This window comes from Ahaetulla prasina, chromosome 2 (assembly GCF_028640845.1).
Source record: "Ahaetulla prasina isolate Xishuangbanna chromosome 2, ASM2864084v1, whole genome shotgun sequence".
NCBI classification, from domain to species: Eukaryota; Metazoa; Chordata; class Lepidosauria; order Squamata; family Colubridae; genus Ahaetulla; species Ahaetulla prasina.
This window is the reverse complement of record NC_080540.1, coordinates 295,889,759-295,913,752: the sequence shown is the minus strand read 5'-3', so window position 1 is coordinate 295,913,752 and position 23,994 is coordinate 295,889,759. Positions and strand designations below refer to the sequence as shown.

The following is a 23,994-nucleotide window of genomic DNA, read 5'->3' as shown; positions in this document are numbered from 1 at the left end:
AACAAACATGGGCGCTGACTGGCCCCTCTCTGGCTGGGGAATAAATAGGAGGAAAAGGGAGTGGTTTGATTGTCACAAAAAACCTTTCGCATTTCTGGAAAGCTTGCTCCTTGTGTGTTTCCTGTGACAAAGGCTGCCTGGCCAGAACTGAGATTTGTCTATTTCTCTGTTTGAAGTGACTTAATTTGCAACCTCCGGGCTGGGAGCTCACAGCCTTGCATTTATCATAAGGAGCCGATAAGGGCTATTGTTTCAGTTAACTCCTTGCATGACTCTTGCCTGGACTTTCTGTTGGTGAATGCAATTATTTCTCAAGGTGTAAATAAAGAGGGGGTTTTGTTTGTGGGGATTTTTGTTTTCTTGCTTCTACGAAGGCCAGGTCAGAACACTTTGTTGTTGTTAGTTGCTAAGTCGTGTCCGACCCATCGCAACCCCATAGACAACATTCCTCCAGGCCTTCCTGTCCTCTACCATCCTCTGGAGTCCATTTAAGCTCACTCCGACTGCTTCAGTGACTCCATCCAGCCACCTCGTTCTCTGTCGTTCCCTTCTTCTTTTGCCCTCAATCTTTCCCAGCATTAGGTTCTTCTCCAGTGAGTCCTTCTTTCTCATTAGGTGGCCAAAGTATTTCAGTTTCATCTTCAGGATCTGGCCTTCTAAAGAGCAGTCAAGGTTGATCTCCTCTAGAACTGACTGGTTTGTTCGGCTTGCAGTCCAAGGGACTCGCAGGAGTCTTCTCCAGCACCAGAGTTCAAAGGCCTCAATTCTTTGGCGCTCAGCCTTTCTTATGGTCCAACCTTCACAGCCATACATTGCAACTGGGAAAACCAGAGCCTTGACTATACGCACTTTTGTTGGCAGGGTGATGTCTCTCAGAAAACTTAGCAATAGAAATTTTAGACTCAATTGTCAAGTCCTATTTCGAGGATTACTGTACAGGAATAGCAGGACACACCTAAACTATATGAGTTAATGAATTTCATCCTTGTATCTCCTATTGAGAACCTTCTGGAAAGCCAATCAGAGATATAATTTCAGCCCTGCGGGATCCAACTTCCTATACGGACATATTTCATCTTACATTCATTTATCTAACAGAAATAGAATAGAAATAGAATAACAGAGTTGGAAGGGACCTTGGAGGTCTTCTAGTCCAACCCCCTGCCTAGGCAGGAAACCCTACACCACTTCAGACAAAGGGTTATCCAGCATCTTCTTAAAAACTTCCAGTATTGGAGCATTCAAATAAAATAAAATAAATAAACAAATCAAATAAACAGATAAATAAACAAATAATTCCCTCAACACTGTCAAACTATTTACTAAGTCTGCACTACTATTAATCTTCTCATTCTTCCCACCACCCATCTCCTTCCACTTATGACTGCATGACTGTAACCTTATTGCTTGTATCCTTATGATTTATATTGATATTGATTGTTTCCTGATTGCTTATGTGTACTCTATGACTATCATTAAACATTGTACCTTATGATTCTTGATGAACATATATTTTCTTTTATGTATACTGAGAGCATATGCACCAAGACGAATTCCTTGTGTGTCCAATCACGCTTGGCCAATAAAAATTCTATTCTATTCTATTCTATTCTATTCTATTCTATTCTATTCACAACTTCTGGAGGCAAATTGATTCCTCACATCCAGGACATAAACTGTTTCAACTCCTACCCTCAAAATGACGCTATAGAGCACTGCACACCAGAACAACTAGACCCAAGAACAGTTTTTTCCCAAAGGCCATCACTCTGCTAAACAAATAATTCCCTCAACACTGTCAAACTATTTACTAAATCTGCACTACTATTAATCTTCTCATCGTTCCCATCACCAATCTCTTTCCACTTATGACTGTATGACTATAACTTTGTTGCTGGCAATACTTATGATTTATATTGATATATTGACCATTATTTGTGTTGTAAATGTTGTATCTTGATGAAGGTATCTTTTCTTTTATGTACACTGAGAGCGTATGCACCAAGACAAATTCCTTGTGTGTCCAATCACACTTGGCCAATAAAAAATTCTATTCTATTCTATTGTTCCACTGATTAATTGTTGTAACTGTCAGGAAATTTCTCCTTAGTTCTAAGTTGCTTCTCTCCTTGATTAGTTTCCACCCATTGCTTCTTGTCCTGCCCTCACGTGCTTTGGAGAATAGTATGACTTCCTCTTTTTTGTGGCAACCCCTGAGATATTGGAGCACTGCTATCATGTCTCCCCTAATCCTTCTTTTCATCAGACTAGACCAGGGGTCTCCAACCTTGGTCCCTTTACAACTTTTGGACTTCAATTCTCAGAGTCCCTCAGCCAGCAAAGCTGGCAGAGGAACTCTGGGAGTTGAAGTCCACAAGTCTTAAAGGGACCCAGGTTGGAGACCCCTGGACTAGACATACCCAGTTCCTGCAACCATTCTTCATGTTTTAGCCTTCAGTCCCCAAATCCTCTTTGTTGCTCTTCTCTACGCTCTTTCTAGAGTCTCCATATCTTTTTTACATTGTGGTGACCAAAACTGAATGCAGTATTCCAAGGCATTATAAAGTGGTATAAATTCCCAGCATTAATTCCATACAGTTTGATTTAAAGATGACTTAAAAGAAAAAAAAAGCAGAATCCCACAAGAATCAAGTCTGTTGCACCATATGGAACTGCCTTGGGTTACTTCCCCTATCGCTCAGAAAAAACCCGGTAAAGGATATTACTCACACAAAGCAAAACGCATTAAAAAAACAACTCAAAAACAAAACCGTTTTAAACCAGCAGGCTTTGATCTATGTTGTAAAATCACACGAGTTATTTAATTGCGAACATTTGGAGAGATTCTTCTCACTGCTAATTTATGTTGAGCCTATCCTCATGATGAGTCTAGAGATCCATGTTTTTTATATGCGGGAGGAAATAAAAAGGAAGACAACAGAATTAAGTCCCGAGACTGTAATTATACTTCTCATCCAGCTCGGTATGGAGCGAATCAGAGCCATTAATTAATCTTAGGGATATATTTGCATACGTAGCTGGTACGGTAGATCTTGTGCACTGATACATTTCCAAAGCCATCAGGTCTGCAAGAACGACTGTCGCAGAAGTGGGGGGGAAAAAGTTAAATGGTGCCTCCATTCTTAATCTTAATCCATCACTGGAGGCTTAAGAAGATACTGGACTGTAAAAAAGATGTTGAGACTCTAGAAAGAGTGCAGAGAAGAGCAACAAAGATGATTAGGGGACTGGAGGCTAAAACATATAAAGAACAGTTGCAGGAACTGGGTATGCCTAGTTTAATGAAAAGAAGGACTAGGGGAGACATGATAGCTGTGTTCCAATATCTCAGGGGTTGCCACAAAGAAGAGGGAGTCGGGCTGTTCTCCAAAGCACCTGAGGGTAGAACAAGAAGCAATGGGTGGAAACTAATCAAGGAGAGAAGCAACTTAGAATTAAGGAGAAATTTTCTGACAGTTAGAAGAATCAATAAGTGGAACAACTTGCTTGCAGAAGTTGTGAATGCTCCAACACTGGAAATGTTTACAAAAATGTTGGATAGCCATTTGTCTGAAATGGTGTAGGGTTTCCTGCCTGGGCAGGGGGTTGGACTAGAAGACCTCCAAGATCCCTTCCAACTCTGTTATTATGTTATATTATTTGTCCAGAACGATATAGGGCCATGAGGCGAACCTATGGCATGTGTGCCACAGATGGCATGCGGAGCCATATCTGTGGGCACGTGAGCGTTGCCCTAGTTCAGCTCCAGCTGATTTTTGGGCCTTCTCAGCCTACCAGAAGTCAGGAAGCAGGCTGTTTCCGGCCTCTGGAGGGCTTCCGGAGGGGTGTGGAAGGTCGTTTTCGCCCTCCCCAGGACCCTAGAAAGTCTCTGGAGCCTGGAAAGGGCAAAAAAATGGGCCTACTGGGTCCACTGTGCCATTGCATAGCAAAAGTGGCGGGGGGGGGAATGCGGTAGGATTGTGCGAACATGCGCCAGGGTTGCACATTGAATTATGGGTGTGGGCACGCACATGTGCGACTTCCCCCCATGCTCCCTCCGCTTTTGGCACACGATGTATAGGGCATTGGTGGCGAACCTTTAACTCACTGAGTGCCGAACAGATATGCGCTTCGCGTCAAAGTTAACTTTGACAATTAAAGAAAGAGAGGATGCAGAATACTTTTAAGATAGGGGGACAATTTTATCATTGGTTAGAAAAGAGATATAGATAACTATATAAGAGAATGGTATAACCGAAATATGTTATTTTAGAAGAGATGTTGTAATAGATTAAGAGAAAATGAAGATAGGAGGAATATCAAGAAGGAGGAGGCACGGAAGAAAAACCGAGATGACACAAGGAAGGACTGATGTATTAAATGTTTGTTTGTGTATAAAAATAAAAAAAATTATTTAAAAAAAGATATGTGCATCATGTTCTTTGCATACGTGCATGCTATCTGCACTAATGTGCAGCTCCTCCCGGTGCGCTGTGTGTGCAACCACACCATCTGTGCATGCACATGGCTTTCTCGCATTCCCCCCCCCAGGTGTTGTGCATGCAACCACACCATCTCCGCATGTGCGCAGGTTTCACACGGCTCCCCCCGTGTGTTGAGCACGCAATCACTCCATCTGCACATGCAGATGGTTTTCACGTGTGCAATGCATGTGCATTAATGCTTTCTGCACATGTGCGTGCTACGCGCAAGTATTCTCGCGTGCATGCACAGATGTACGCATATATGCAGGAGAGCTCTGAAGATCAGCTGGGTCCGCTGAATCGTGCACATGCACACTGGAGGCCCAAACATCAGCTGGGGTGCACATGATCAGCTGCAAGTGAGTTGGGCGACAGCTCGCATGCCCAGAAAGATGGCTCTGGGTGCCACCTCGGGCACACATGCCATAGGTTCGTCATCATGGGTATAGGGTGTTGTGGTCCACCAGAAGCCTATGGAGCTGACAGCGGAGTCGGACAGTGAGGAGGCTGGGGAGGATGATGGGCCGGTCCTGGAGTCGGGAAGGCCCGGATAAGGGCTCTGTGTCAGAGGCAGAGATGAGGCCAGGGCCATCTGGGAGCGATGCACGGACTTCGGAACCTCCAGAGGCAGACAGGAGAGAGGCAGAGGAACAGGAGGAGCCTGTTCCTAATGCACGCATGCGCAGAGCTGCCAGTAGGCAAGAGCAGCTGAAGCAAAAGATATGAGCCAGCAGTGTGCAGCAGCTGCTAAAAAAGCCAACACAGTTCTGGGCTGCATAAACAGAGGGATAGAATCAAGATCACGTGAAGTGTTAGTGCCACTTTATAATGCCTTGGTAAGGCCACATTTGGAATACTGTATTCAGTTTTGGTCGCTGCGATGTAAAAAAGATGCTGAGACTCTAGAAAGAGTGCAGAGAAGAGCAACAAAGATGATTAGGGGACTGGAAGCTAAAACATATGAAGAACGGTTGCAGGAACTGGGTATGTCTAGTTTAATAAAAAGAAGGACTAGGGGAGACATGATAGAAGTGTTCCAATGTCTCAGGGGCTGCCACAAAGAAGAGAGAGTCGGGCTGTTCTCCAAAGCACCTGAGGGTAGAACAAGAAGCAATGGGTGAAAACTGATCAAAGAAAGAAGCAACTTAGAACTAAGGAGAAATTTCCTGACAGTTAGAACAATTAATAAGTGGAACGACTTGCCTGCAGAAGTTGTGAATGCTCCAACACTGGAAATTTTTAAGAAAATGTTGGATAACCATCTGACTGAGGTGGTATAGGGTTTCCTGCCTGGGCAGGGGGTTGGACTAGAAGGCCTCCAAGGTCCCTTCCAACTCTGTTGTTATATTATATTAAGAAAAGGGATGACTCATGAGTAAGGCCAGGAGATGATTGGCCCCTCCCATAAGGTTTAAAAGAGCAGCAACGGCTCTTGGGCTCTTTGTAGGAAAGCAATGTTGCTACATTGGTTTCTAGTTTCTTGTTTCTGAACTTTGTGGGACTTTGCCAAGAAAAGCCTTTTGGCAGGGTGCCAAAGAAGACAAAGATTTGTGATAAGGCCGACAGACTTTTTCTGAAGGAATTGTTTTGGAGTTAATTTGGACTAAGCTGAGAATGAAGTAATTCTCAGCTGTTCTTTTTATTTTATTTTACACAATGACAAACACACAACATATAAAATATAAATATTTCCTATTTCTAGACAGCGTTTCTTAGTGGTCTTCTTTCGCTTTTATACCTTTCCCCCCATATCATATTTGTTATTTTATTTTCTTTCTTATTTTCTTTCTTACTTTCTTGCTGTTCTAATAAACTGCATTTGTTTCTGGTAATAACTACTTGTGTCTGGTAATAACTACTTGGGCCTAGGCCACAACAGGTGTACTCCTTTAGCAGAGGGTTGGACTAGAAGACCTCCAAGGTCCCTTCCAACTCTGTTATTCTGTTTCTGCAGGTTTTGCACACCTTGCTTAAGTAGATGGGATTGGAGAACTAAAGTTACACGAAACGTACAAGGTGTAGGTGAACCAGATGGCCTTGCATGTTTTTCTTGGAGGGTGTTGATAGGAGACTCACCCCTGGTGTTGCAATCTCTCAGTTTCTGCAAACAAACCCAGTTTCCCTATTGAGAATCCACCCACAATTCTGCCAAATTTATCATGGTCACACCGTGGCCTCTGCAGTGTTCTCTTTCTGCCTCCCCGCCCCAAAAAAGGAGAAAGCAGGAGCACTCATTCTCATTGTGCTGTTGTGATCAGCATCTGAAGTAGCATTACATCAGATAACATACCAGACGGTGCATTCATCAAGTCCGGCATTCATTCTTTATTCTGACTGACAATAGAATTCACAAACAAAACTGACTTTAATCTCATCCTGATCCTTTGAAATGCAGATCCAGAGAGCTGAAAACTAGAAACAGCTGCCTGCCCATATGGGTTCGTTCCTACATTATGGTCAGTGGTGGGATTCAAATAATGTAACAACCGGTTCTCTGCCCTAATGACCAGCTGGGTAGGCGTGGCTAAGTGGTCATGTGACCGTGTGGGCGTGGTCAACTCAATGTCACTCAGGTGGATGGGCGCTTCGCTTTAGCTGTTACAATGTAATAAGGGTTAACCATAGAGGCAGTTTCTGTAAGCAGGGCAATAAAGATGAGGCTAGAAACACCACCAGAATGTTTCCTTCCTGCCTTCCTTACAGGATTAGCCCTGTAAAGTAGAAAAAACAAAACAAAATAAGATTTCTTCCAACAACCGGTTCTCCGAACTGCTTAGAAAGTTAACAACCGGTTCGCCTGAACAGGTGCAAACTGGCTCACTCCGACTGCTTCAGTGACTCCATCCAGCCACCTCATTCTCTGCCGTCCCATTCTTCTTTTGCCTTCAATCTTTCCTAGCATTAGGCTCTTCTCTAGTGATCTCATTAGGTGGCCAAAGTATTTCAGTTTCATCTTCAGGATCTGGCCTTCTAAAGAGCAGTCAGGGTTGATCTCCTCTAGGACTGACCAGTTTGATCGCCTTGCAGTCCAAGGGACTCGCAGGAGTCTTCTCCAGCACCATAGTTCAAAGGCCTCAGTTCTTTGGCGCTCAGCCTTCCTTAGGGTCCAACTTTCACAGCCAGACATTGCAACTGGGAAAACCATCGCCTTAAGTGAGGCCTTACCAAGGCATTATAAAATGGTATTAACCTTTCACGTGACCTTGATTCTAGCCCTCTGTGTATGCAGTGTACAATTGCACTAACTTTTTGGGCTACACTGCAGTAAAAATCAGATATGGTCATGTGATGACCCCCTAATGACTAACATGATCTTCAGCTGTAACTCCAGGCTCAATTGCAGTTGTAAGTCAAAGACTACTTTTACTCACCTGAGCCCCTAGTAAACAGTTTTCCATGTTTTCGTGCTGATTCCTGTCAGGCCTATCTCAACTTGGATATTCAGGAATAATTTCTTTTCCAGAGCATTATAACTTTAAACTGTCTCTAAATGAATGGCTGGAAGTTGAGATCTCCAGGAATTGGTTATGTCTAGTCTAGTAAAAAGTATGGCATGATAGCCATGTTCTAATATTTGAGGGGCTTCCACAAAGAAGAGGGTGGGGTGAAGGCAGGGGTCAACCTATTCTCCAAAGCCCCAGAAGGCAGGACAAGAAGCTATGGATGGAAACTAATCAAGGAGAGAAGCAACCTAGAATTAAGGACAAATTTCCCTTTCAATTATTACATCAATTAATCAATAGAACGACTTGCCTCAAGAAACTGTGGGTGCTCCAACACTGGAGGCTTATAAGAAGAGGTTGGATAACTGCTTGCTCTGAAACGGTATAAGGTTTCCTGCTTGAGCAGGGGGTTAGACTAGAAGACCTCCAAGGTCCCTTCCAACTCAGTTATTCTGTTATTCTGAGTACCAGAACCTCGTAAATTCCCTACCCGTTGTAATTCTAATCTATTTCTGACGTTCCCAATGCAGGCAAACTTTTCCACATTGATTTTGGCTACATTCTGGGACGTGACCCGAAACCTCTTCCTCCACCCATGAAGCTGAATAAGGAAATGGTGGAAGGAATGGGAGGGACGCAGAGCGAACAGTACCAGGAGTTTCGCAAGCAATGCTACACGGCCTTCCTTCATCTGCGCAGGTTAGAATTTTGTGGTTGCTTTTTTTTTATTTACATTTATATCCCGCCCTTCTCCGAAGACTCAGGGCGGCTTACATTGTGTAAGGCAATGATAACCCGTAACCCAGTCGGTCATTCTTTCAGAGTTATTTCCTTGCCAGTTTTCTCAACTCCCTTCAGCAATGACAGAAGTTCAATTGACCACCAGTGGTAAAACCCGAACCGGTTTGCTACCGGTTCGCTGGCCGCACATGCGCACCACGCGCCAAATGCGTGCTGCGTGCGCATGCTCAGTGCGCACTAAAAGGAGGCTTGGGAAGGTAAGTAGAACAACGAGGAGGGCGGGATCAGCTGTGGCACACAATTTAGCTTTGCTAGAAAGCAGAATTTCCTGCTTTTTAGCAAAGCTAAACCCGGCTGTACAGCTGATCGTCGGAAATACCGGTTCGGAGGAACCGGTAGTTTTTTTTAACTACAGGTTTTCTGTAACCGGTAGCTTAACTATCGGTTTGTCCAAACCGGTAGCTAACTACCGGTTTGCCCGAACTGGTAGCTTTTTAAACTGCCGGTTTGTCTGAAACAAATGCGTGCTGCGTGTGCATGAGCGGTGCGCACCTAAAGGGGGCTTGGGAAGGTTAGTAGAACAACAAGGAGGGTGGGATCAGCTGTGGCACATGATTTAGCTTTCCTAGAAAGCAAAATTTCCTGCTTTCTAGCAAAGCCCGCTGCACAGCTGATCATCGGACATACCGGTTCAGAGGAACCGGTAGCTTTTTTTTAAAGTACCAGTTTGCCCAAACCGGTAGCTTAACTACCGGTTTGCCCAAACCGGTAGCTAACTACCGGTTTGCCCAAACTGGTAAATTTTTTTTTTTTACTGCTGGTTCCCCCGAATGGGTAGTTTTTATCACTACCGGTTCGCCCAAACTGGAGCGAACTGATAGTATTTCACCCCTGGTCCATTCAAAGATGATGTTCGTCCACCGTTTTCAAAGAGGACCTTGACATTTAACTGGTTGTGGGATGTCCACAGTGTGTCTGCAGGTGGCTGGTAAGGCCTAAGTGCAGTGGCAGGCTGCAACCGGTTTAACAACAAATTCGGTGATCACGTGCTTTGTGTGCACACACGCCTAACGCACTTGCATGCAGCGTTAAAAATACAGCAATTTGAAGCTCAGCTGCTTACATTCTACAGCAGCCCCGGTAAGTAGAACAGCAGAAGCACAGAAATCAGCTGTGCCATGCGAATTGGCTGAGAAAATATAGAACAGGATAGAGCGGGGGTGGGTTCGCAAGGCCAATTGATAATCATAACTATTAGTTCGACCAAACCAGTCCGAACCGGCAGCAGTGGGCACAGAATGTTCTGCCACATGTCAGGCAGACATGTGTGGGCACTATTGTTACAGCATTTACAGCTCTGGCTTTGCAGAGTGCTCGCTTCTCTTGTGTGCTATGGTTGTCCTTCTGTCTTCAAACATCTGGTAGTGTTGTGGCTCCAGCCCACCCACCCCCGGGCCTGGCCCTCTGCCAAGGAGTGACTCAGAGAGTGAGGGGGAAGGGCCGTCAGGGCTCCCCTCTGCAGGGCCGGCCTATCTGGCTCAGCTCCAGGAGCCAGAGGCAGGCCAGGTGGAGGAAGTAACACGGCCTCTGTCTCCTGTATCCCCTCCCGCCCAGGCAATGCTCCCAGACCCAGCTGTGGACAATCAGTCCTGGTTAGATCCCAGGTTTCATAGACAAGAGAGGCGGGAACAACAGAAGCAGGGGTGGGGCAGGCCTAGAAAGTGCTAAGTCACGGAGCCACACCCCACAGGGTATAAAAGCAGGAGGGGTTGCTATACTACTTCGTGACGAACAAATCAAACTGACTGGAGAAAACTTGAGATGAACTATTTGACTGAGGACTTGGCTTAGATTGCTGTTTGTTCCTGATTTCCTGGTTGACACGCCAGCATCAAGAAAGATAAAATAAAACTTTGGCAGACACGAGCTGGTTTGCTGCCAGAGCTGATAGCTGCCGTGGACTAAATTGCCGGCTAATTGAGTCATTTCACGTGCCTCCCGGACTGAGGTGGGGGGACAGAACAGATAGCCTTGGTGGATCAACGTGCACCATGTCGATCGATCTCCTGCCAGGGTTTCCCAGGAGGTGATGTCGATATCCAGGGACTTGAAGGAGGCTTTGTATCGCTTCCTTTGTCCCCTGAGCAATCGCGTTCCTTGAGACAGCTCACCATAGAGGAGCTGTTTGGGGATGCGGTGGTCTGGCATCTTTGCAGCGTGGCAGTCTTCCAAAAACCGGTTCCTACAAAGACGAGGGGGTCAACCCAATGGTGAAAGGTAAAATTTGTTACTTCCGGTTCTGTGGGCATGGCTTGGGGGAGGTAATGTGACTGGGTGGGCGTGGCCAACTTTTTGTTGTTGTTGTTATTTTTTTACTTTTAAAAGCATTTTTTCTACAACCTCTTCAGCCGAAGAGGTTGTAGAAAAAACGCTTCTAAAGTGTTCTGACGATCCCAGCTGAGTTGCCTGATCGTCGGAACCCTTTAAAAGCAATTTTTCTACAATCTCTTCGGCCGAAGAAGTTGTAGAAAAAACGCTTTTAAAGTGTTCTGATGATCCCAGCTGAGCTACGCGATTATCAGAGGCTTTTTTTTTACTTTTAAAAGAATTTTTTCAGCCGAAGAAAAAATGCTTTTAAAAGTAAAAAACAAAAAAGCCTCTGATGATCGTGCAGCTCAGCCAGGTATGGTAGGGGGGCCCACTGCTACTGGTTCTCAGAACCACCCGCCGCCATCGCTACCGGATCGGGCGATCCGGTCCGAGCCGGGAGCATTTCACCCCAGGGTCAACCTATTCTCCAAAGCACCAGAAGGCAAGACAAGAAACAATGGATGGAAAAATGTCCAGGGAGAATCATCCAGGTCATGGTTGTCCCAAAGGCGCTTTTTCGAGAGGCAGCTGAACTTTCTACTTTTTTTTTCCTTCGAAGATGTTTTGCTTCTCATTCTAGAAGTTTCATCAGAGCTGATGAAGCTTCTTGGATAAGAAGCGAAATCTCTTCAAAGAAAAAAACAGAAAGTCTAGTTGCCTTTTGAAAAGGCACCTTTGGGACAATGTCTGGAAACTGATCAAGGAGAGAACCAACTTAGAACTAAGGAGAAATTTCCTAACGAAATTTAACCGGTGGAACGGCTTGCCTCCAGATGTTGTGGGCACAGCCATTTGTCCAGAATGATCTCCTGCTTAAGGGCGAGTTGGACTAGAAGACTCCAAGGTCTCTTCCAGTTATTCTGTATGCTTTATCTCCTTTGAAAGTACCCCCTGTTGACCTGTATGACACAGTCAAACATCAGGCGAGGGACCGTTTTATGACATGTTGCATTATGCGATAATAGCTTTATATAATAGAATAGAATTTTTTATTGGCCAAGTGTGATTGGACACACAAGGAATTTGTCTTGGTGCATATGCTCTCAGTGTACATAAAAGAAAAGATACTTTTCATCAACATTTACAATACAAATGATGGTCTATATATCAATATAAATCATAAGGATTGCCAGCAACAAAGTTACAGTCATACAGTCATAAGTGGAAAGAGATTGGTGATGGGAACGATGAGAAGATTAATAGTAGTGCAGATTCAGTAAATAGTTTGACAATGTTGAGGGAATTATTTGTTTAGCAGAGTGATGGCCTTTGGGAAAAAACTGTTCTTGTGTCTAGTTGTTCTGGTGTGCAGTGCTCTATAGCGTTTATTTATTTATTTATTTATTTAATCATATTTATATACCGCCCTATCTCCCGAAGGACTCAGGGCGTTGTTTTGAGGGTAGGAGTTGAAACGGTTTATAATTATATTATATAATTATATAATAATTATATAATTATATAGCTTTATTATAACAGAATAATGGAATAACGGAGTTGGAAGGGACCTTGGAGGCCTTCCAGTCTGCAAACAAAACTGATAGGTAAAATAAATAAGATACCATAATTTTGCAGTTTGCATCAACTAGCCAAATTCAATTACTCGGAGAAAAGCTAAAAAAGATTACCCAAAAACGTTGAAAAATCGTTACAGAAAAAGGGGATGGAAAACCAATTCCACCTTATTGCCGGCTAGTTTCGGACAAGCAAAGTCAATGGAGGAAGCCAGATTCACTCAACGACCCATGAGTCACTTAACGACTGTGGCAAAAAAAGGTCGTAAAATGAGACAATATTCACTTAACGACTGTCTCGCTTACCAATGGAAATTGTGGCCGTACATCAAGGACTATCTGTACTCCAACAGTGAAGACAGTATAGCTAGGAGATGGTGAAAGCAAATATTTCACAAGAAGGGTTCTCCAATCCTCTGCTCGCAACAAAATATACCTTATGGCACCAGTTTCCAAATTTTGGGCTTAGAGAACTTAGGACTTCTCCGTCTTTGGTCTGACCTAAGCATAGTACATAAAATCATCTGCTACAATGTCCTACCAGCCAATGAATACTTCAGCTTCAACCGAAACAATACAAGAGCACACAATAGATACAAACTCACGGTAAACCGATCCAAACTAGACTGCAGAAAATACGACTTCAGCAACAGAGTGGTCAACGCCTGGAATGCACTACCTGATTCTGTGGTTTCTTCCCCAAACCCCCAAAACTTTAACCTTAGACTGTCTACTGTTGACCTAAGAGGTCTGTAAGGGGCGTGCATAAGCGCACCAGCGTGCCTACCGTCCCTGTCCTAATGTTTTCTTTTATTCGTATCCTTTACAAATAATTCCCTCAACACTGTCAGACTATTTACTGAATCTGCACTACTATTAATCGTTTTATAGTTCCCATCACCAATCTCTTTCCACTTATGACTGTATGACTATAACTTGTTGCTGGCAATCCTTATGATTTATATTGATATATTGATCATCAATTGTGTTGTAAATGTTGTACCTTGATGAACGTATCTTTTCTTTTATGTACACTGAGAGCATATGCACCAAGACAAATTCCTTGTGTGTCCAATCACACTTGGCCAATAAAATTCTATTCTATTCTATTCTATTCTATTCTATTCTATTCTATTCTACATATATTTATAATTATGTTTACACTTGTATCTGTCATAATATGCATGCTTGGCGAAAATAAATAAATAAAAATAAAATATATTTATTCATTTTTTATTTATTCCTTGAATTGGCTTGCCGTCCATCTCGCCATGAGACGGGCCACAAATTTTCTTACGAATGAAACCTGCGATGAGCTGCATTCGCTCGGTGTATCTGAGAGCTGGGGAAAAAAATTTAATAGGTAGTAAGATGGAACAGGTGGAAAAGCATTTTGGATCTAACATTTGCAGCCTGATTGCCTTTGAAATACGACCGCTAACGTAAAGACACGCTAGCGAGCCCGTCTTTCTCTCCTGCTTGCCTGAACTGAAGCGGGGATGGAAACGAGCTAGACATCTTTATGGGTGCTTTATGATGTATGGGGAATAAAATGCACAAAAGTGAGGAATATTAACGAAAATAATGGGAAGGAAATATGCTCCAAAGGCATGCTCACTGAATTCACTTGAACCAGTGGGAGGGAAGCTTGCTTGGGTTGGTGGGAGGAAAGAAATAGAGATAACACAGAAGCGCACCGCAAATGGAGTCCAAAATTTCTGCTGTTAAGTGAGTTTTGCCCCATTTTACGAACTTCCTTGCCACCGTTGCTAAGTGAATCCCTGCAAGTTGTCCAGTTAGTGACACGGTTGTTAAACGAATCTGGCTTTCTCTCCCCCCACCCCCCTTGATTTTGCTCATCAGAAGGTCGCCCAAGGGGGACCCTGCAACTGTCATAAATATGAGTCGGGTGCCAAGTGTCTGAATTTTGCTCACGTGATCAAAAGGTCGTAACTGTGGAAAACGATCCTAAGTCACTTTCTTTCAGTGCCGTTGTAACTGTTGTGACTCCAACCCCCGAACCTGGCCCCATGCCCGAAAGTGACTCCGAGAATGAGGGGGAAGGGCCGATAAGGCTTACCTTGGGAGCACCGATTCCTGTGGCTCAGCTCCAGGAGCCAGAACCAGACCACTCAGAGGACGTAATGAGGCCGTCATCTCCTGATTCCTCCCTTCCTCAGGCTACGCCTTCAGACCCAGCTGATAATAATAATGAAGCTTGGCTTGACCCACACTTCAGAAGATTAGAGAGGCGGCGTCATCAAAAGGAAGGGTGGAGCAGGAGCCCCACCCCACAGGATATATAAGGAGCTTTGGGACTGCTCTCACTCCACGGAAAGCAAAAGTTTAGCTGAACCATTTCAAAAAGAGCTAAAGTCTTGCTACATGAATCATTTGTTTGAACTTTGGCAGGCAGCTGAGATTTCTCTGCCAGGACTGATAAGAGCCGTGAATCCACTGGCTGAAGGCCAGCTCGTTGCTCCAAAGTGGGGAAGGAGACAGAACAGTAACTTTGAACGGTCACTAAATGAACTGTCATAAGTCGAGGACTCACTGTACTTGGCCTGAAGTCCCCAATGGATTGGATGGTTATGAAACATGTACAGGTACTCCCCGAGTTATGAACAGTCATTTAGTGACCAAAGTTACAACAGCGCCAAAAAAAAATAATTATTATTGTGTTTCACGCATATGACCGTTGCAGCATCCCCAATGGTCACATGATCAGAGTTCAGGTACTTGTCAACTGGCTGATATTTGTGACGGTTGCAGAGTCCCAGGATCCACAATTAAGCCCAGCACGTCTCTTGCTAAGCAAGAGAGTTGTTAGGTGAGTTTTGCCCCTTTTTATAATCTTTCTTGCTATGGTTGTGAAGCGAATCACTGCAGTTGTTAAGTTAGCAACATGAATCTGGCTTCCCTTTGGCTTTGCTTGCGTATTGTGTCCCACTCCTCCTCCCACGGCCGGGTCTGGGAAGTCTGTATCAAGCGTGGCCACGAAGCCTCTGCAGCTTTGCCAAATTCCTGTCAGAGTTCTCAGGGCAGGCAGGAATCCAAGGTGTGACTTCAGCAAACCAGATGAGACTTTGCCTGACTCAAGGAATGCCAAAAAGCAGATCCTTTATATAAGCCATGGGGTGTGGCTCCATGACTCAGCACTTATCCAGGCCTGTCCCTCCCTTCCTTTTGCTGATGTCGCCTCTCCATTCTCCGGAAGCGGGGATCCGTCCACTGTGTCTTTCCGTCCTCCTGGTCTGCTGCCGGCAATTCTAGCACATGGCTGGCTTCGTGCTCACATGCTGTAGGAGGGAGGTTTGTTTGCTCATTCTGTCCGGGCATGGTGCCAGGGCTGGGGGCTGGAGGCATGCCAGGCCGTTCCTCTTCATAATCAGACTCTGGCTCAGATAGCAGGAGATGGGAGGGGCCCGGCTGCAGAGAGGAGGGAGGGCGAGGCACAACATTGCCAGAAGGTCGCAAAAAATGATCACATGACCCCGGGACACTGCAACCATCTTGAAATTTGATAACATGAGCATGGGGAAGCTTCAGCGCTGAGAATTGGTGCCGTTGTAACTTTTAACGATCACTAAATGAACTGTTGTAACTCAACTGAATGGAGCTGAGTGTTTACTGGCCGGATGCCCTTCCTGTTGGCAATGTGGAGCTTTGCTCAGCAGTTGTATTCCCATTGTGCCCAGAGAGAAAAACATCTGCCTCTATCTAGGATTTAACTCACAGCCTCCTGATCGTTATGACCCAGGACCAAGTAGATAGTAGGAAACTCAGTCAGTGTAAAAACAAACAAACTTCATTCCCAGCGTAGTTCAACTAAATTAAAGCAAAGTAATTGCTGTGGGGACTCCAGGCGCTCATTGAAATCCTAAGATTGCCACCATCACCATTCAGTAATAATGCTGCATTCAGTTTTGGTCGCCATGCTGTAAAAAAGATTATGAGACTCTAGAAGGCGTGCAGAGAAGAGCAACAAAGATGACTGGGGGACTGGAGGCTAAAACATATAAAGAACGGTTGCTGAAATTGGGCATGTCCAGTTTAATGAAAAGAAGGACTAAGGGAGACATGACAGCAGTGTTCCAATATCTCAGGGGTTGCCACAAAGAAGAGGGAGTCAAGCTATTCTCCAAAGCACCTGAGGGTAGAAGAAGAAGCAACGGGTGGAAACTAATCAAGGAGAGAAGCAACTTAGAACTAAGGAGAAATTTCCTGATATTGAGAACAATTAATCTGTGGAACAACTTGCCTCCAGAAGTTGTGAATGCTCCAACACTGGAAGTTTTGAAGATGTTGGATAACCATTTGTCTGAAGTGGTGTAGGGTTTCCTGCCTAAGCAGGTGGTTGGACTAGAAGACCTCCAAGGTCCCTTCCAACACTGTTATTCTATTCTATTCTAAAGTCTGGATACATTTTACCATAATCCTCTCCCCGGCAGATTCTGAGTCTCCTTTTCACTGGAGAATCAGAAGAGGGAAATAGAGAAAGATGACCAGCCAACTGGTGATCTGTGCCTAGGAAGCTATGCTCGTTTGTCCTGGAGGGGTCTAGGACAATTCACCATGGACAACCTGTTGTCACCTGGATGGCAAACATCAAGTGAGCAACTTAAGACATCATTACAAGCTGAGATGGAGGCACATGGTGTCCTGCTTGCCAGCATTCTTGTCACCGTTCACTGTATCACTGCTTGCTAAAATTTAGGGAGAGAGATCAATCACAATAATAATAATCAATCAGTACTGGACGGGACCTTGGAGGTCATCCAGTCCAACCCCCTGCTCAAGTACAGCCTTCTCGCCACAAGACAACTCGCTGCCTGGGACAAGCATTACGCTGATCTCAAAGAAATGGTGGAAGTGAATCATTAAAGAAAGTTTTTAGGAAACCCCTGATCAAAATACAGGTTCTCCTGAACTGCAGATAGACCCCTGGAACTTGGGCACCAATGCTTACCGCAGCTTTTCACATAGGTGTCCATGACTTCCGCACTGATGCCGTGGGGCCCGGTTTCACTCAGTGCGTATTTCCGAAAGAAGTTCTACAAAAGCAAGATGGAAGGTTTACCAGGCGGTCCTGTTGTGACCCAGGCCCAAATAGGTAGTAGGAAACTCAGTCCGTGAAAAAAAAAAAAAACTTTATTCGAACAGCTGGGAATTACTTCATTCCCAACGTAGTTCAACTAAATTAAAACAAATTCCTCCCAACACAAATTCCTCAGTCCTCTCACCAACCTTGGTCCAATTAGACAAACTGCCAAAGGCCTTTCTTGGCAAACGTTCAGAAGACACCGATACAAAAATAAATGCAAGAAGACGAAGCTATCAATGTTGTTTTCCGGCAAATCCCAAATGCTGTTGCTGGTCTGTTTTAAGCCTTATGGGAGGGGCCAATCATCTCTCGGCCCTACTCCCGAGTTGTCCTCTCTGCTTGAGCTGCTCTTGCCTTCTGGCAGCTCTTCTCATGCGTGCATTAGGAACTGGCTCCTCTTGTTCCTCTGCTTCACTACTATCAGTCTCTGGAGGCGCTGGAGTCTACACATCACTCTCCGATGGCCCCGGCCTCACCTCAGCCTCTAAGACTGACAGCAGAGCCCTCATCCGGGCCTTCCCCAGCCTCCAGGACTGGCCCACGCTCTTCCTCAGCCTCATCACTGTCCAGCTCCGTTGCCAGCTGCGCAGGCTGCTGGCGGACCACAACATTGATTGTGAGGTGAGAGTTCCACTCTCTAGGCCACCACATAACTACAGATGTACTCTGAGAATCATTAACAGGAACCGATTTAACCCTCTCCCATCCTACCAAACTTTTCTTGCTTCCTTGCCACTTTCACCTCCGGAATGCAGCCCCTCCCTTCTGGGAATCCAGACTCCATTCCACCCCACTTGTGAGTTTTTTATACGCCACTTCTGCCTCCAGCTTTGGAGTTACACTTTAGTAACTTCTGCTGCTAAAACACGTGTATTTTATGTATTTAAATGTTCTTAATATTCTCAATATTCTTGTTTTAATCAAACCCGTACAGATCAACATTGAGATGCTCGAACAACTGGTTCACATTGATGACGGTCGCCCGGGGTCACGTGATCCCCTTTTGCGACCTTCAGACAAGTAAAGTCCATGGGGGAGCCAGATTCACTTAACAACCGTCCTTCTAGTTTAACTAGCTGCAGAGATTCCCTTAACAACTCTGGCAAGAAAAGGTTGTAAAATGGGGCAAAACTCACGTAACCAATGTTTCGTTTAGCAGCAGGAAGTTTGGGATTCGATTGTGGTCATAAGTCGAGGACTACCTATATTCCATCACAATGATAAAATAGCAGCTGGACCGGAAAGAAAAAACCAACCCCAAAATTTAGAAACGAAGTTGAAATGTTAACACTAGATGGCACATGGGTGCTATAAATGTTATAAAATCCTTCTGCCAGGATACCAAGATAAAGCTTCCAATAAATTATTGCAGGCTGGAAGAGAGAATAAATGGTTATTTTCTCAAGCACAACCTGAGGATATGCATAAAAGCCTTAAGCGTGCTTACAGAAAAATTAAAGAGAGGGAATGCTTAACACAAAGAACAAGAACGGGCAACAAGAATGATTAGGGGGCTGGAGCAGTGGTGAAATCTGAACCGGTTTGCTACTAGTTTGCTGGCCACACATGCACGCCGTGCGCCAAGCGCGCACTACGTCCAACAAAAGTAGGTTTGGGAAGGTAAGTAAAACAGCGAGGGGGGGGATCAGCTGTGCCGTGCGATTTAACTTCTAGCAAAGTTAAACCGCGTGGCACAGCTGATTGTCGGAAATACCGGTTCGGAGGAACCGGTAGCTTTTTTAAACTACTGATTCGACCAAACTGGTAGCTTTTTAAACTACCAGTTCACGTGAATTGGTAGCTTTTTTTTAACTACCGGTTCGCCCAGACCACCGTTTTTTATCACTACTGGTTCACCCGAACCACAGCAAACTGGTAGCATTTCACCCCTTGGGTTGGAAGCTAAAACATACGAAGGATGGTTGCAGGAATTGGGGATGTCTAGTCTGATGAAAAGAAGGACTAGGGGTGACATGATAGCCGTCTTCCAATATTTGAGGGGCTCCCACAAAGATGAGGGGGGTCAAACTATTTTCCAAAGGCGCAACAGGCGAAACATGAAACAATGGATGGAGACTAACCAAGGAGAGAAACAACTTAGAATTAAGGAGGAATTTCCGAACGGTGAGAGCAATCAACCAATGGAAACAGCTTGGCCTTCAGAATTTGTCGGTGGTCCGTCACTGGAGGCTTTCAAAAAGAGACTAGAGTAGAGAATCATTTTACCTGAAATGGGGGAGAGTCTCCCGTTCGAGCAGGGTGGTTGGACTAGAAGACCTCGAAAGCCCCTTCCACCTCTCGGTCAACCCTGAAGCTGACCTGGCTGAAGCCATCTTGGAGCTTCCGTGTAGCCACACTGGAGCAAGGGACAGGGAGAGGGGATTAGAGATAGCTGGGGCTACGTAGTCAAAATAAAATACTTTTCCCTGGGAACCAAGGACGTTCCCACAGGTGGTCGGAGAAAGGAGGAGTGAAGTTACCAGACCAGTGGATGCTGCATTGATTGGGCCATGTGACTGATTGTTTGGGATGGCGGGGGGGACTTTTACTTTTAATTAGGTGAAAACCGAGCGGCCCCTCAGAGTTTGTTTTCACCAGATATATGCCAATTTGATATTTCTAATAAAGCTATTTTTTTTAAGGAATCTACCTGCCTTGCAGTTCTTGCTTTCAATGAATCTATTACTTGGAATCCTGACACTCTGTTGTTCTGTTATTCTATCTTTGGTTGTTTTTGTTTTGTAATGTACCATATTTTTCAGAGTAGAAGACTCACCTTTTTTCCTAAAAAAGTGGGTGAAAAGTTAGGTGCGTCTTATAGACCAAATACAGGCGTTTTTGGCCTCCCGAGCCCTCCGCGCGTCGCGTGTTCGCCCTTCCTGGGCCCCAGAAGCACTGCTCTGCACGGCCCAATTTTGTCAAAAATGAGCCAGTTTTTGCCAAAAAGGGCTTGAGAGCCCAAAAATGGGCCCATTTTTTGGTAAAAACGGACCCGTTTTTGGCAAAAACAGGCCGTGTGGATCACTGCAGAGTACTTCTGGGGGCCTGGGAGGGCGAAAATCCAACTTGCAGAAAAAAAATTTTTTCTTGTTTTCCTCCTGTAAATTTAGGTGCGTCTTATAGTCCAAAAAAATATGGTGTTCTCTGTTCACCTCTTTCTTTTTTTTTTCTTGGCCATACCAATCACATTTATTGTTTTCTGAAGAAAGGATCGTCCTGATTTTGAGAAAGGTGATGAATTTGATCTGCAGAAGTTTTATATTCTGCATTTCACAAATTTGTACTTAGTTCCTAATTGGCCTTTTCTTCTCCACAGATATTCCAATTTGATTTTGAATTTGTTCTCTCTGATGGTGGATGCCAACATTCCAGACATCGCTCTTGAACCGGACAAGACCGTCAAAAAAGTAAGGGACCAATTCCTTATATAGCGCCCCTCCCAAGCAGATACGTGTGTTATGGGATGCTGTAGGGATGCCCATCATCTAGACCAGGTGTCTCCAACCTTGGCAACTTTAAGACTTGTGGACTGGCTGAGGAATTCTGGGAGTTGAAGTCCACAAGTCTTAAAGTTGCCAAGGTTGGAGACACCTGGTCTAGACTTTCAAGAGCACAAATTCAGTTGGACGTGAAGAGCGATATTGTCAACCCGTCTTTATAATTTCCCGTGCAGTACCGAATTCGAACAAGATTGCGGGTCTAAAATCGGTGCCTTCAAATCTTACCGAAGTTTTAAGATTCACGTTTTGTATCTCAATTTCAAGTTTATTTAGTTATTACATTTGTATGTTGCCCGTCTCCCCTACAAGGTGACTGTTCTAACCTGGCTCCCTAAGCACAACAAACCTTCTGAAGTTAACTCAAGATTCCTTTAATGAGGCATGCCCCGGCAAAATGTTTCTCTCTTACCTCAGGCTAACAAGTCCGTCTGTCCGGAAGACGAATAGTTGTCTGCCATATTTATTCACCTCCACCTGGTGCCTTTTATCCCCAGAGCTAGGGTGGGGCTTCGCTAGCAGCAGTGGCACCTCCGTCCCAAGGACCAGCCCATAGATTTCCCCTCTCCTCTCCTCTGCGCATCTTCACATCAGGCACTGGACCCAGCTGTTCCTCCTCTTCCTCATCAGCCACCTCCAGACCTGGGGGCTGTTGACTCTCCATTTGAGAGCTGACGGACGGCCCAAGGCTCCACCTCTATCTCTCTCTCTCTCTCTGCCAGCTCCAATCCCTCTTCCCCCTCAGAGCTCTCAGGTTGCCCTAATACTGACCCTGACTCCCCCGTTTCCTCCTCCTCCTCCTCTGATTTGGTGGCTGGAGGGGCTGGTGGCCGACAGCAGTGACTATGGGCAGCTTGCTTCTTCATTATTTAATCTATTCATGAAAAAAAGAAGAAGAGAGATTCAGAAATTAGTGCTGTGTGCGTGCTAGGATGCCTGATGGATGATGGATGAAAACAGTGTATGAAAGAATTGAGGAAGCCAATCGCTCCCTACTTCATAGAATCATACCATCCTAGCTGGAAGAGACCTTCAAGGCCTTCTAGTCCAACTCCCCACACCATCCCAGTCAAATAGTTGTCCAGTCTCTTCTTGAAAACTTCCAGTGATGGAATACCCACAACTCCGAAAGGCAAGCTGTGGCACTGATTAATCATTCTCACTGTTGGGAAATTCCTCCTTATTTCCAGGTTGAATTGCCCTCTGAGGAGTTTCCACCCATGCTTCTTCTCCTACTTTCAAATGCTTTGGAGAATATGTTAGATGGGATTGGGATTGGGATTGGGATTGGGATTGGGATTGGGATTGGGATTGGGATTAGATTGTTGGAAGGGACCTTGGAAGTCTTTTAGTCCATCGAGGCTTGTAGTAAGTGGCTTAGTTAGATAATCTGATTTGGAATGTTGAACAAACCATATTTGCCCCAATTTTAGGCATATAGTTTCCGAAGTCCGGGAATTCCTCACAAGATGACACAAGGAAGGAATCTTTCCAAGAATAATGTTCTCGTCTCTATTTTTTATTATTATTATTATTTGGGAATTTCCCTTAGACACTTATGTATATTGAGTTGAAATAGTGACATCTAAGTATGCGTATTATAATAGAGATAATAACTATCTGAGGGACATTCTGGAGTTTTTTTTCTGTTTGTTTTCAGTAGATGTTTAATGCAGTTGTCAAGGATATATAATTGGTGGAAACATGGCCATGAAAGAGCAGAATTGACAGTCATTCTGGATTTTATAATCTTTTTTTCTTTTCTTCTTTTCTTTCCTTTCCTTTCCTTTTTTTCTTTACTATCTATCATCTTTCTTTTCCTTCCTTCCTTCCTTTCTTCCTTCCTTCCTTTCTTTCCTTCTTTCTTTCTTTCTTTCTTTCTTTCTTTCTTTCTTTCTTTCTTTCTTTCTTTCTTTCTTTCTTTCTTTCTTTCTTTTCCTTCTCTTCCCCCAACTTGCTTTCATTTGTATCTTTCAACTTGTGATTTAACATTTAATTCCATCCTTTCTCTGTCAGGGATCCCCCTGTTGTTTGACGTGGTAGTATTTGTGTTCCTCTTGGACATCGTCTTAGAAGCCAGCTTTTCCATTTAAAAAACGAAAACAAAAAACAAATAAGCCGTCTTTGCTTATGTTTCCTTCCAATTAAGCCACAGCTTGCTGAGTTTATTATGAATATCAGGCGTGTAGCTTACATGTTTCATTCGTACCTGTCTGTCGGGAAGTTCAAAAGCATGCAATCAGGGTTTTTTCTCTCTCTCTCTCTCTTATTCTTTTCTCTCTCTCTTCCTCCCTGCATTCATATTACCTTTAAATATGTCAAACCCCTAAAGCTTTTTTTTTTTTTTCCCTTCATGGTTTTCGCAGGGCTTTGTAATCTTTTAGAAAACGGATTTCATTATACAATTGTCATCCTGGCGCCTCTGAAAATTTATTTATTATGCTGACTCTTTAAATTGCATTTTGCCAACATTTTTTTTTTTTTGCAATTGATTTTAATAACCGAGTCGCTAGAAGAGGCCCCCGTTGCCTTTGTGTGCTGTATCTTCTTCACTTTAACGGCAAGTAGAAAGGAGTATAAAAACCTGCAGCTTTGGAAAATCGCTCCATCTAATAACTTGTGATCCCTGTGTAAGCTTCGTAATCAATATCTCTAAGGACAGAAAGTTGGCCTTGTATAATAACACCTTATCTTAAGGCAAACAGTATAGAGAAAATGCTAACATTATTATTGGAAGGGCTGGGTTTTTTTTTTTAATTTATTATTTACATTTATATCCCGCCCTTCTCCGAAGAGTCAGGGCGGCTTACAGTGTATAAGGCAATAGTCTCATTCTATTTG

The 23,994-nt window shown here is 44.2% G+C and overlaps 1 protein-coding gene across 2 annotated transcripts in view; it reads left to right on the top strand.

Annotated features, from left to right (window-relative positions):
- The window catches only part of PIK3C3 (phosphatidylinositol 3-kinase catalytic subunit type 3), a 166,183-nt gene that overhangs the window by 100,151 nt on the left and 42,038 nt on the right, over positions 1-23,994 (top strand). For both annotated transcript variants that reach the window (XM_058171421.1, XM_058171419.1), the window contains 2 exons: positions 8,458-8,626; positions 20,973-21,063. In XM_058171421.1, coding sequence (XP_058027404.1) covers positions 8,458-8,626; positions 20,973-21,063 — 260 coding nt within the window. The remainder of the gene's footprint in view (positions 1-8,457; positions 8,627-20,972; positions 21,064-23,994) is intronic.